The sequence below is a fragment of the Procambarus clarkii genome, chromosome 31 (assembly GCF_040958095.1).
Source record: "Procambarus clarkii isolate CNS0578487 chromosome 31, FALCON_Pclarkii_2.0, whole genome shotgun sequence".
NCBI lineage: Eukaryota > Metazoa > Arthropoda > Malacostraca > Decapoda > Cambaridae > Procambarus > Procambarus clarkii.
In genome coordinates, this window is record NC_091180.1 from 16,931,978 (window position 1) to 16,946,017 (window position 14,040).

The 14,040-nt window shown below is 41.0% G+C and overlaps 1 protein-coding gene across 17 annotated transcripts in view; it reads right to left on the reverse strand.

The window, feature by feature from the left end:
• Positions 1–14,040, reverse strand: part of LOC123758620 (uro-adherence factor A) — a 103,093-nt gene that overhangs the window by 35,589 nt on the left and 53,464 nt on the right. For 11 of the 17 annotated variants that reach the window (XM_069334417.1, XM_069334418.1, XM_045743088.2 and 8 more), the window contains 3 exons: positions 10,351–13,907; positions 6,716–6,865; positions 574–642 (listed from right to left, as the gene is read on the reverse strand). In XM_069334417.1, the coding sequence (XP_069190518.1) occupies positions 574–642; positions 6,716–6,865; positions 10,351–13,907 (3,776 nt within the window). The remainder of the gene's footprint in view (positions 1–573; positions 643–6,715; positions 6,866–10,350; positions 13,908–14,040) is intronic. The other 6 variants (XM_045743089.2, XM_045743092.2, XM_045743091.2 and 3 more) reach the window with 2 other exon arrangements.

Here is a 14,040-nt window from a genome sequence, read left to right on the forward strand (position 1 = left end):
CACTAGGTTGAAAAGGTGGTCTCACTTCTGTAACCTCCCCCCCCCCCTCCCCTCTATCCCTTTAATATCTCTACCTTCATATCTAGTTGACACTTTGAGGAGTCTGGAGAACTGAGAGCCCATTTCCAGCCATTGCCACAATGTTGTCTCCTAAACTATTAATATCAAAGCTGGCACCTTCAATGTGGTTGCTAGAGACCTACACCAAGGTAATTATCACGATCATATAAAATGTTAGATATTTTGCAGAAGCAACTTGCATTTTCAATAGTAACTTTCAAATGAACAGATAAAAAAACATTGTTTATATTGGAACTTTAATTCATTTTTACCACATATCATCATGGTGGTATTTTATTTTACTACTTTAACTACTATCAGTAAAAATAAATTAACTGCATTTATCTTAATTTTGTAAGTGTTGCAGATAAAAAAAAAGTACAGGTAAATGAATAAAGCATGACAAAGAGGGAAAAATGAGAAACACTATTACCTTACCATAAACTTTCTAGACAGAAACCATGGAAGCTGAACCTTAAGACCATAAGGAGAAATAAGAGTAAAACCACTGACCTCACGATGTTTGCGACGACGATGCTCCTCTGCCATGGCTGCCACCCCATCGTCATCTACATACTGCTGCTGCAGGAGAAATGTGCTTAAAGATCCAGTGCAAAGCCTTCCTATGCCAACGTACACACTATAACAAACATTTAGTAGCAAGCACATGCTCATTTTATAATGCATGTACATGCGGGCACATACCCTTATCTCTACAACGGGCATTACATAAAGCACGTACATGCACACAACCCCTTTCACACTTTCTCCCTCACCCAGTACCACACCTTTTCCCCTGCCTTTCCTTTCCCTTGTAAAGCCCATTCCATATGTAAACAGTCACCACCACCTTCTCCAGTCAAGTTGACAAGCATAAGAATTGAGTAAATGAATGCCAATAGATTCTCAAATAAGTTGGGGAAACTCCCGAAGAGGGTACAGGAGCTGCAGCTACATAGTCGGGGAAACTTCTGAAGAGAGTACAGGAGCTGTAGCTACATAATCGGGGAAACTCCCGAAGCGGGTACAGGAGCTGCAATCAAATAGTCGGGAAACACTAAGAGGGTATATGAGCTGCAGCTACATAATATTGCAATAATTAAAATGAAACTTAATAGCAATAATGGAGGCTGCAGTCTTTCTAAGGGACTATCAGGTCACAAGATGAGGTGATAGGGGGGGGGGGGGGGGGGGAGGGTGAGTGTGGTACTGACACTTCACATGATTACCACTGAGGAAATACCAGTGGTAGAGATGGCCAACCAGCAACACTACAGTCAAGGTGTAATACTGATGGTGGACAAAAAAATAGTGAAGTGGTCGTACACAATCCAACGACAAAAGCAGGAGACCAGGTGAAGAGTATGACTAGATCAACAGTAATAGCTTAAAAGTCAGAACACACAGTGGCTACACAGTTTGTAATCAGGAAAGACTTGGGGTAAATACTGGTCTAGAAATGGGGTTATTGATTAATGGAACAAATTACTGGGTAGTATAATAGACGTGGGATTGCTGGATTGTTGCAAGTGTAGGTTAAACGTATATGTACATACGTACGTGTGTGTGTGTAATCTAATATAGTACATGTGTGTGCTATATTAGGCCTAATATAGCACACACATGTACTATATTAGATCTCTGATAGCATGTATAAGGCCTAGGAAGGTTAGGTTAGGTTAGTTTAGTTTGACTTTGAAACATAACTAGAAAATTGTTTTCAAGTCTGTCCAAATTCAATAGTACTGATTTCTACTTTCTACTACAGCGTTGTATGTCGGTATATGTACTATGATCCCCATCCTTGCTCTAAGTACTATCAAAACAGGAGGATGGGCTGTAGTATGGCACTTAATCAGTAAGCTAGCTTCAGGAAGCCAACAGGCTTTCCCCTAGAAAAGCCTCTGATGCAGTCTGATGTAAGCAATGCAGTGGGACCAGACCAGATTTTGTCAAAACTACTCAAATAGGCACCAGGAATACTCTGTAACCCACTAACTACAGTCTATAATGCAACACAAGACAATTGAGAGCTAGCAAAAGTTTAAGGAACTGCTGATGTCAATATTCAAGAGGGGGGTGGGGGGGACAGACATTAGACCCTAAATTATAGACCAATGTCACTGATGTGCATTCCCCTTTGATGTATTGGGGGAAAATAATTGGGATATAATCATATGTAATTAGAGTGGGAAAACTTAGACAGCAAATCTACCCTATCTAACAGATTTAGATTGCCAAATGCTTTCGAGATTTTCATCAGATAATTTGCACAGAAAATTAAAAAGTCGTCAAACTACTGCAGACATATGTCAGTAGCAGCCTATCATGTGAAGTATTCTGCTAACTATACCAGGCATGTATCAATACACAACCTGCAGCTGAGAAGACCACAAACCAAACATTTATCTTGAGGTTATCTTAAAAAAAAAAAAAAGCCCCGAAATCATCTTAAGTGTCCCCGCGGCCTGGTCCTCGACCAGGCCTCCACCCCAGGAAGCAGCCTGTGACAGCTGACTAACTCCCAGGTAGCAATTTACTGCTAGGTAACAGGAGCATCGGGGTGAAAGAAACTCTGCCCATCGTTTCTCGCCGGCACCCGGGATTGATCCCGGGACCACAGGATCACGCGAACAGTGTTCTGTCCGCTCAGCCACCGGCTCTCACATGAGGCAGAAGCCAGGAAGACTATTTACACACAGTGACAGTTTACAGAAAAAAATAGCCCACACACACACAGGAAGAAACTCAATAAAGGTAAAAGGTAACCAGACCAAAGCCTCAACTACTGTCTTGGATAAAGCTTTCTCTTAAATTCAGGAAAAGCCTCCAAACTCTGCAGGAAAGCCAAAGCTGCCGATGAAGTCTGGTGGTGTAAAAAAGGTACCTGCCCCTTCCATAGGTAACAAAGAAAGTGTCATCCCACATGAATGAGGAAGGAGACAAAAACAAAACTGCAAACCTCCCAGGAATAAAGGCAGTACAGTATATTACAACCAGACACAAGCCCCATACCTCACAAACATCTGCATGAGAGGAGAGCCAAGCTTCTTAGGACTTACACCCAAAACGTTTGGTTGACTACTTGATAGCCTACAGTCTTGTGCTGGTGTTACTTCAAGCAGAGCCACACATTTTGTAGCATTGACTTGCAAGTCAAAGTACCAAGAGCAAGAGCCATCTCTTAATAAAAGAAGAGTATCAGGAATCCACACAAACTGGGAACTGAAACCATCAAAACCTGTATGTCTTCACCTGAACCCTAAGCCTTAAACTAACTCCATAAGCTCATCACTGAAAGAAAGGTGCAAACAATATGGCCACCCAATCATGAGACACTTTGTAAACATTACGTTGAAGCAAACCCAGAGATTAACGTAGGAAGTGCAAGCAAAAATGTTGGCCATTAGTGTCAAAATACTGTATATGGCACCAGGTAGAGCTTTACAAGTCACCATACTGCTACATCACATGGCCCAATACCAGGAGCATATAACCAAAGTCTACGATCTAGGAAAGATCATCAGGTCCTTTGTCCCTGACCTAAGTATAGTGGCCCCTTGTATAACATTAATACTGTGCTGAATTTTTAGCAATGCAACTTTCATTTAGTAACAAAACACTGAATGCACAATTAATACATAGCACATGTTCGTGGCATGCTCGCATTTCCACAAACTTGGCTCCCTCAGTACTGTACATTGGTAGTTACAGGAAGCTCTCTGCCAATTATAGTGCTGTTTTAAATCTACAGTCTATGACTAAATTTGTATGTCAATATCAATCTTTCCTCACCGTTTTTAATGAAAAACAATGTTCACTTCCCTCCCTCCCACAACATGTTCTTTTTAAACTAAGAATAAGCAGCAGTTCAATCATATCCATCACTGTCAATTCCCTCCCTCCCAGTTCTCCTACCTATCACTCATCAAAAGATGAAGATGGTGGCCGTGATTTGGTACCAAAAGTATAACATGATGCCTACCACATTGATAATACAGTACATATGCTACATTAGTTTGCTTCATTGTACCCGCATGGTATCCCAAACAGATGAGACAGGCAGTGTTTGTGTTCATTTCTGTGTCATGCACACACATTCCTTTTATATTTACTTGAACAATGTATTTGCCAATATAGACGCCCCCAATATACACACACAATACCGTCCCGAGAGAAAGAGGAAGGGCAGAGAGGAAGTAGAATGAATGGATGAGGAAGAATTGAGACAGGGAGGGCAGAGGGAGGAGGAAGCAGGTGTTTTATTATGTAGAGTATCAAAAGTGAACTTTTCAAAGTACCAAGAACCTTCCCAATTTTTTTCCATATACTGAACCCTTTAAGTTTTGTGCAATACAAGTACTTTATTTACACGATTTTTTCATAAATACAGCCACAACAGGGCTGTCTGAGAGCACAGCCCACTGCAAACCAAGAACCAAGTTTCACTGGATATAAACAAGCTGAATTTTACTGAAATCTGGCTCCAGCAAGCCAACAACACACTGGAAAACAGTCAGGAAATACACAAGGTCAGGGAACTCAGTGTCGTGCTTTCTGGTGGTCGATTTAGATGACCAGGCAGGCCAACTGGCAGTTAGCACAAAAACTCCTTTGGCAATAACCTGTGATGCCATGGGAGGGTTTAGAGGAGTGATTTTTTATAAATTGACCTGTTGGGTCACTCTCCAGTTCCTCCCTAGCACCTATTATAACTCGGCAGACGAGACTTTACAAGTCCCTGCGGCTCCAGCGCCAATATGTTATCCTGCCAGCCCACATAATCTTATGCCAAAGGAACAGTTGCTTATGATAACTCGGCAAATTAAACATTTTGCCATTGGGCGGCAATGCCCCAAATAAAAGAAACCTTAGATTAATTATTAAACCGAAGCACTATAAATTTAATTACAATGCGATTCCTCAAAACAATACATAATAACAAATAACTAGGAAGGTACATGGCTGGATAACCTGAGTAGAGCAAGTGATATATGGGGTCCTGCTCTTTCCACATTATTTTTAAAACCTTCCTTGGAAAGCATAATTTTACACAAGAATATTTGCAAATGTAAACTAATGAGATGTGTAATGTCTAAGTTAATTAAAAAATACAACAGAAGGACTTAAGCAAGCTAAATGTTTAGACTTAAAAGGGCTAATTGAGGTTAATCCCAGCAAATGTAAAGTAATAAAGTCTGAGAGAGCATTAAACTATAAGAGGGAGGGCAATTACAGAAATCAGAAAAGCAGAACCTAGGCATGAATAAACACAAAAATACAGCAACAGCAAATATAACTGGCAAACACCGAGCAGAATTTAGAAATTGTAGCATCCACTAATTCCTCCTTAACAGACCTCCAAGGAGAATTAAAACAACCTTGGCCTAATATTAGGTTGTCTGGTTAAAGCCAGCATTTCCCAATTAGGGGAGACAGGACCACCACATATACTATTCTCAAGGGAACCGATAGGATAGATTTAGACATTATTTAACATAGGTGGCACTCGCACAAGGGTACGTAGGTGGAAACCGACTACCTATATGAGTCACAGACACATCAGAAAGTACTTTTTCAGTGTGAGTAGTTAGCAAATGAAATGCATTAAGCAGTGATGTGATGGAGGCTGACTCTATACACAATTTCAAAAGTAAATATGATAGAGTCCAACAAGCTGAGGAATCTGTACACCAGTCGATTGATGGTCAAAAGGGGAGACCAAAGAGCCGAAGCTCAACCCTTGCAAGCACAACTAGGTGAGCACACACACACACATGCATGCCAGTCTAGACTATACCAGCTCCAGTACACTGTTTTCATCAAACTGTCTACCTCACCTTACCCTAGCAGCTATCTTGCTAACATCACTTTTTGCCACATGGTGTAAACTTTGTGAAGTTTATTTCTTCAAAGTTTCTTCTTCTTTGAAGAAGAAATTTCTTCTGTGTCAGAAATGTGGACAGAGACAATTTGTACTACAGCAAGCATTCATTCATTTATTGTGTAACCCATACCTATCCTGCGAGCAGTAAGTTCTTACGCCCAAAACCCCACCTGCTGCCATCTGCCTCCAACTATACAGACTTCCAAGAACTTCTTGCAATATTTTGGGCCATTATTCAAAGACATCAGCTTACTTCTCCTAATAAATATCAAACAGACCACACTTTCCCTTTCTTCACATCCATAAACCCACACACCTAAACATAGAATCATTCATTATACACATTTATTGTACACAGCCTGTCAGGCCAGTTCCAGAAGATGTACCACCACCACAAAATTCCTTCCTTGTTAAACACAAGAAAAAATGAGAAAATCCAGAGAATTCACTACAAGACAGTTAACATAAACGAGTTGAGCAGAGGTCAGGTTATGAGAATTCAGTCTACTGGCACTTAAAGTACAAAAGAAGAAGGTCAATATAACTGTATAAGATACTGGAGGTGAACTGATGAAGTAGGCAAAAATAATCTAGATGAAGAAATATAATATGATATGGCACATGTAAATTTTGAAATGAAAATCAGTCATCAAATCAAAGAAACAAGATGCATCGTGAAAATTTAAGCTGGGAAATCTTCTTCCAATTACAGCTAAAACACAATGAAATTAATAACTGTGATTAAGTAAACAAGATAAAATAACCTACTTGGGCTGCAACCATGTTTTGGACAGGTGTTGATACTCTGGAAGAATGTCCACTTGCCTCACCATTGACCGAGTCAGGCCCTCCATCACCGCCACCCCCACCGTCACTATTCTGACCACACACGGACATGTGCTGGGGCCAATGTGATTGCTACCATGGAAAGAGCAGATAAAACAAAAATTACTTCTCTCTTTTACAATAACTGATAATGAATTCATTTGATTTATAGTGGCAAGTGCAGATAGATACTGTAATCTATATCATAAAGAATGTGTGTATGTTTGTCTGTCCAAGTCTGGAGGCCAGATGCTTGAGGCTAGTCTCGCCCAACCTTCCAGGGCAACTGATGTAATCTAAATGGGTCAATCACCGTCAACACAAATGCGCCAATTTAAAAGTGACCAATTCCTATAACAACCCCCATGCAATCAGTGGAAGGTGGCTAGGCAAGTCCCTAGAATTTCTTATGAAGATCTAGCTTAAAATGCTCTTCTGTAATTTTGTTTCATCAGGTACAGGAAACCTGTGTATAAACTGTATATACTTTGGGCTTGTATCAAGGTTCCCCAAGGTTGCAAATGCACAACAGGTGCCTAACTCCTGGATACCTATTTACTGCTAGGTAAACACAAGCATTAGGTGAAAGGAAACATGCCCAACCATTTCAGTCCCAACCAGGAATTGAACCCTGGGAACCCCGACTGGGAGTCGAGAATGAAGCCTCAACGAGACCCTGTAATATATAGTATATATACAGTACAGTATACTGTATATAGAAGAGCAATACAAAGCTAAGTATTGCTTTGAGGCCGGGCTTGGGGAGTAGAACAACTCTCAGAACCCCATCAAGCAGGTAATACATGTCATATGGTATTGAGGAACAGTTAGCTTTGTTCTCGACACCCAATCTGAGATCCCAGGTTTAATTCCCAGGCAGGACAGAAATAGGGCACATTTCCTTCACTTAATGCATGTGTTCACCTAGCAGTAAATAGGTACCTTGGAGTTAGACAACAGTTGTGGAGCTGGATCCTGGGAAGGGTCAACAGTTTAACCTGGGGGGCAGGGAGGAGGAGGAGAACTTCAATACAAGCCTAAAGTATAAATATACACAGGCTTCCTGTCCTATGACCAAATAAATTATTAATATAGGAAGGCCAGGGATGTTAGTCAATATAGCACAACATTTTGGTACCCGGGTTGACCTTGGCTCCCAGACACTTAACTGGTGCAACCTTTTGGGGTTGACCAGGTCTCCAATGGGTACCCCAACTAGTAGGATACCGTATATACAGTACTGTAGCTTCCACTTTTAAAATGATTACTTATGTAGCATTTTTATTATCACCTTAATATTTAAGAGTGCAATCAAATTATGGCCTATTGCAAATATTCAATGAAAAGATACCATACATAACATACAATGCACACATACATAAGGAACAAAAGGAAGGGGTCCCAGTAAGCTGATCAGTCACATTTACAAGCTGGGAACTCTTAATTCCCAAGTAGCTTGTACAAAGTACTGTACATTTATTTGGGGATTCTCCGTGTGCTGCAACATTACCTAGAGTGGTTACAGTTTATTACAGGAAATGCCCAAGGTGATAAATTATGATACATAATATTTCTAGGTGTTTTAACTGTCTTCTCTAGTAGCCTATTCCAACCATAAACACATATGATGAATTAGTCAAGCTCCACTTATCTAGAACTAATTTACCCAGAAGTTCTGAATAGCTAAAGAAAACCCAATCTCCAGATACATTGATTTGGAATAATAATGCCTGAAAAGATATTTGATATCTTTCAGATAAAAGCTAATATTTTTAGAACACTCCATCTAAATCACCATTTCTCAACCAGGGTTCCGTGGAACCCCATGGTAACTAGGGGGTTCCACAAGAGATATTAACAAATAGCATAATTCTAGTCGTATGTAAATTTATGTAACCAGCTCACCAGGGACCCCGCCTGTACATGGCTCACCAGGAATGCCATCCATAATCGGCTCACCTGGGATGCCATCCGTACTTGGCTCACCTGGGATGCCACTTGGAGCACGAGTCCAAAAGGAATGAGCAAGAGTTCCAGCCCTTTTAAATGAAGGAGCCTCAGATTTCAGAAGGAACATCTGGTTCAACAGCCGAAAGGATACCCTTAGTATCCCGCAGGATCTGCTATACCACCTTGTCAGGAAAAGAGCAAGGTGGGAGAGTGCAATAGCAAAACAATCCAGAAGAACTCCTGGATCAACTCAACACTGCATGCCTGCAAGCTATACATGCAGTGAAAGACACACACAGCATACTAAAGAATCACTATGGCATGGGCAAAGGAGACCATGCTGACTAAGAATTCTTGGCATGCAAAGGTTTTAAATGTATTTGCCAGGCGAGAGTGCACCTTTAAGTCTTCACCCGAGACACTGCACTTAAGGGAAAACCTGAATGTACAGATGCCTGAAGACCACAAAAACAAGAACAGTGATACAGAGAATACAATTTTATGAAATCAAAGTACAGAGGGGGTGCTCTAGGGACCAGTTGCTAAGTCCTGCTGTGGAGAGAAATCCATTCCCTAGCCACTGCTTGGGAACATCTACTTTAGCATAGGAGCCACAGATTTGCACTGGAGAGGAAGAAAGCACTTTCCTTGTATACTATATCAAAACAGCAGTAAAAGTTTCAGAAGATGACTAGTGCCCCAAAACATTCCACCATGAGACACAAGAGCAGAGAACCCACCCTACATGTTATCTTCAGCCCTCACCTGCAATGAGCAAGGGCAATGTGATTAGGGCCAACAGCCAGCTATGATGGTTGGCAAGATGAACAACTGCCAGCTGAAGCATCAGCAAACTCTGATTTAAAGCAGGATCTGAGGAGACATCTAATTCTGAAGACTGCTTGTACTGAAGCAGATGGCGTCAATCCTCCTCCAAAAACGGGGGGTTTGGCGGTTGTGACAAAAACAGACTATCGAGACTATACTTCAGACAAAGTTAAAGCCCATAAACGAAAGATTGATTGAACTCAAGGAAGGTTTGTTTTATCTTGAATTCCAAGATAATGAGCCAAGGCAGAGAACTCTTTTGTTTTTAATCGGTCATTAGCCTGTGAATAATTAAACAACTTAAAAACTATTGAAGTTAGAATGCTGAAAATTTACATGGGCAGTTTTTTCATCTGATGTCCCGGTTCACTTAGCAATAAGTAGGGTGATGTTTGTAACTGAGGCTACTGGTATTGTTCATTGGAATAAGTGCATGTGTACAAATTTTGGAGCAGCCACTATTATTCATTTTTAGGATATCATCCTAAATGTCATCCCCCCCCATATCCTTGCTTTTACAATAGTTCTATATCTGTCCCTCGGGGGGCTAATGGACCAATAACATCAGGGATATTCCTTGCACTACCACAACCAGGTCTAGAAATTTTCAAGCAGATATGTGACGGCATTCCCCAGACATCACATACGCTACAAAAACAAAAAATTAATTAATTTAAAAATAAGGTACTGTATTCTTTTGGAATATATCTAAAATTCAATATAAACCATGATAAATTACTATAATGTATATCTAATAACAACTGTGTCCTCTATATCTGATGAAACTTCACAACTCTTACCTGACAAGGATAGTCACAATATGAGGTGTTCCAACAACAGAAAAATAATGCTTCCTTGCCACAGTTAGCACACCACTGTTTTTTCTTTGTTTCTTCAACAGCTCTCTGTTTCTCTGCCTCCAACTGTCTCCGCACTTCCGCCAGCCGCTCCACCATCTGCCGTTCCATTTGTCTTCGGCCCTCCATCATCTGTTGTTCCATTTGACGTTTCACGTCATCTACAGCTCGTTGCTTCTCTGCTTCCAGGTTGGCTCTCATTTCCACCAGCATTACATCTGCATTATGGCGTACCTCGGCCAATTCTTGCTGATGCCGCCAATTAGTACGCTCCAATTCAAGTTGAAGTGCAGCCACTCGTGCTTCAGGGGTACCTGTCATGACAAGCCCACCTAGAACATCCTCTAAAGTGGCCCGCATGACTTCTGCCAACTTTTGTGAGTGCTTATGAAGTTGGGCTGACAATGGACCAGCTTCTGGAGGCAGATGTCTAGTTGGCGGACCACCCGGCATACGTGATTGCACCATCATGCCAGGTGCTCCTCCACCCATCATTCTCATGCCAGGCGTCGTCATGATGGGACCACGAGCACTCCCCATTCCCATGACTTGGCTACCTGGAGGTGGTGGCCCAAAGACACCTCTGGAGCCCATGCCACTTGCTGCAGGAGCTTGAGGATGAGAAAGAGGTGGTGGTGGGGGGATGCCACCGACACCCGTTTGAGGAGAGCTACTTGATGACGACGACGAAACTCTTGGAGGTGCAGCCTGAGTAGCTGATGGTGAACACTGAGGAGGATTTTGTGCTATGACTGATGGAGAACTTCTCGGTGCATGTGATGAGACGGATGGTGACGTACGACTAGGACTCGGAGACGAGGATGGAGCAATAGTAGTTTTAGTTCTATGGCGGTCACTTCCCCCTGACATTGGAATGATAGATATTGATGGACTGAGACGTGTGGTATCCACACCAGAGGGCATTTTCACTTTTTCCTTTTCTTTTTCCTTTTCCTTATCTCTATCCCTATCCCTATCCACTGCTTTTGTTACACTTACACTACACCCTAAGGAAGATATATGCTGCTCCATGTCTTTACTTTCCGATACTTTTTGACTTGGAGACACTCTCTGCAAACTAGGGCTAGTCCGGTTGGAATCATCGTTTCCATCCTTCCTATCCTCATTTCCATCCTTCCTATCCTCAGATTTGTGTTGGTCTTTAGCCAGTGATATCGTTACACCATTGTTGTTACTACCATGATCTAGACTCTTTCCATCCAGTCTCGTTATTGCTATCGTCCCCATAGTTTTCATCAACTGAACAGCATCAAAGAGAGATGTTCTATTGCTTTCCTCCTTGTCCTCATCATGGTTAGTGTCGTCACTCACTCTCTTCCTTTTTCTGTCAGTTTCCTCACCACTCAAAACTTCTTCTTTAACCCTATCATTTACACTATTGCGCACTTGTCTCGCACTTGTCTCGAGCGTTTTACTCTCTGTGTCCATCTGTTCCTCCTCCTCGTCACTTACCCGCTCCTTCACAATGCTTCTCATGTCACTCCCATCCCCTTCTTTATCAGGTACACTGTCTCCCGCCACCTTACTGTCACTACCAGTACAACCTATTCCCTCTTCACTACCATTTTTGTAAGCACTGCCGGTATTTCTATTTAAATGTTCCTCTTCAGAGTCACTTTCCTCATCGCCACACACTGTTCTATTTCTGCGTTTTATATTGGGGTTTTTATCATTTTCATCTCCACTCTTTTCACTTTCATCATCACTTTCATCTACATTCATTTTCTTACCACTAAACTTATTATTGCTTTCATTTTCACTTTTATCAGACTCGCTTTCGCTTTCCATTCTATCTGTCAATTTTGTTTTATGTTCCGTCTCTTCTTCATTGTCACTGTCTTCACTTTCACTTAATTCTTTCTTGCACTCTCTTTCTAAAGCTTCAAGAACACCCGCTTTGACCCCACCCAATTCTAATGCATCATCATTACTTTCTGTGTCATCTTTATCATCGATATTACTTTCCACCTCATCTTTATCATCGATATTACTTTCTACCTCATCTTTATCATCGATATTACTTTCTACCTCATCTTTATCATCGATATTGCTTTCTACCTCATCTTTATCATCGATATTACTTTCTACCTCATCTTTATCATCGATATTACTTTCTACCTCATCTTTATCATCAATATTACTTTCTACCTCATCTTTATCATCGATATTACTTTCCACCTCATCTTTATCATCGATATTACTTTCTACTTCATCTTTATCATCGATATTACTTTCTACCTCATCTTTATCATCAATATTACTTTCTACCTCATCTTTATCATCGATATTACTTTCGACTTCATCTTTATCATCGATATTACTTTCGACCTCATCCTCTTCATCAATATTACTTTCTAAATAACTTTTATCATCCATATTATTTCCTACATTTTTATCATCGATATTACTTTCTAAATCATTTTTATTCTCAGTTTTTGTTCTTAACTTATCTCCAAATGATTCAACATTTTCTTTGATACTTTTATTTGCATTTACAGTTTCACCATTATTCTTAATTTTAGCTTCTGTATTAGTATCTGTTCTTTTAATATTATCTTTTCCACTCTCCGTCATTACACTATCCGAGTCATCATTCACTTTCCTTTCTCTACATGCATTTTCAACGTGTGTGTCCAGTGGATTTAAAACGTCTTCACTTTTCAACACCAGTTCGGAAGTCATTTTCACCGGCACTTTCTCATCCTCTCCCAAACTTTGGCTTTCACTTGCACTTTCTCTGACATTCTTACAAGTATCAAATTTGGTGTCCGCCTCACTGTCTAGCGTGTCGTCCTCATCGTGCATCTCTCCCCCCTCCGTACTCTGAGTATGATTACCTAGCTGCTGCACTCTTGCCCTACTGTCATTATCTCTTGTATCCCTGGCCCTGTCACCACCCTCATCGCCACTTTGCTCTTGGCTCTCCACTTCATCAATACTACCGTCTTTCTCCCTATTCGCTGCAAATCTTTTTCTGTTACTGGGATATTCATCGGTGTAATTCTCATCGTCGTCGTCATCGTCACTTTGGTCATTCATTGTGTGAGGATGAAGAGACTTTCCATTCATGATGGACGAGTTGTCATCGTCGGAATTCTCGTCGTCGTAATTCCCACCAGGATATTTATCACAATTCTCCATGTCCTCGTCAGATTCATCATCGCCAATTTTAGGCGAAATTTTCAAATTTAATTTTGAATCATCCTCATCTGAATCTTTCTCTCTCTCATGCTTAGCTTCTCTCTTTACGTGCTGCTCTATGTTTTGTGAATGGGGACGACCTTCCACCACCTCCCCATCCTCTAGTTTCGGCAAACGAGTGTTTTCCATATGGTCGTTGTCTCCATGAACAGAAGTACGACTTGCAATCTCGGCCTCTGTCTCTGTTCCCTGGGTTGCAGATGAGGTTCCAGACTCCCTCTTACGTCGCCTCAATGATGCCCCACTATCAGTTGAGGCAATCGAGGATGTCTCGTCATCTGGAAAACGACACTTCAATAACTTCATATCCAACATAAAATACTTTTATAAATTTCCTAATGAAACACATTAAACAATACATTAAACAAGGCTTTTGCATTTAATGAGGCATATTGTTTATTGCCTAGTACT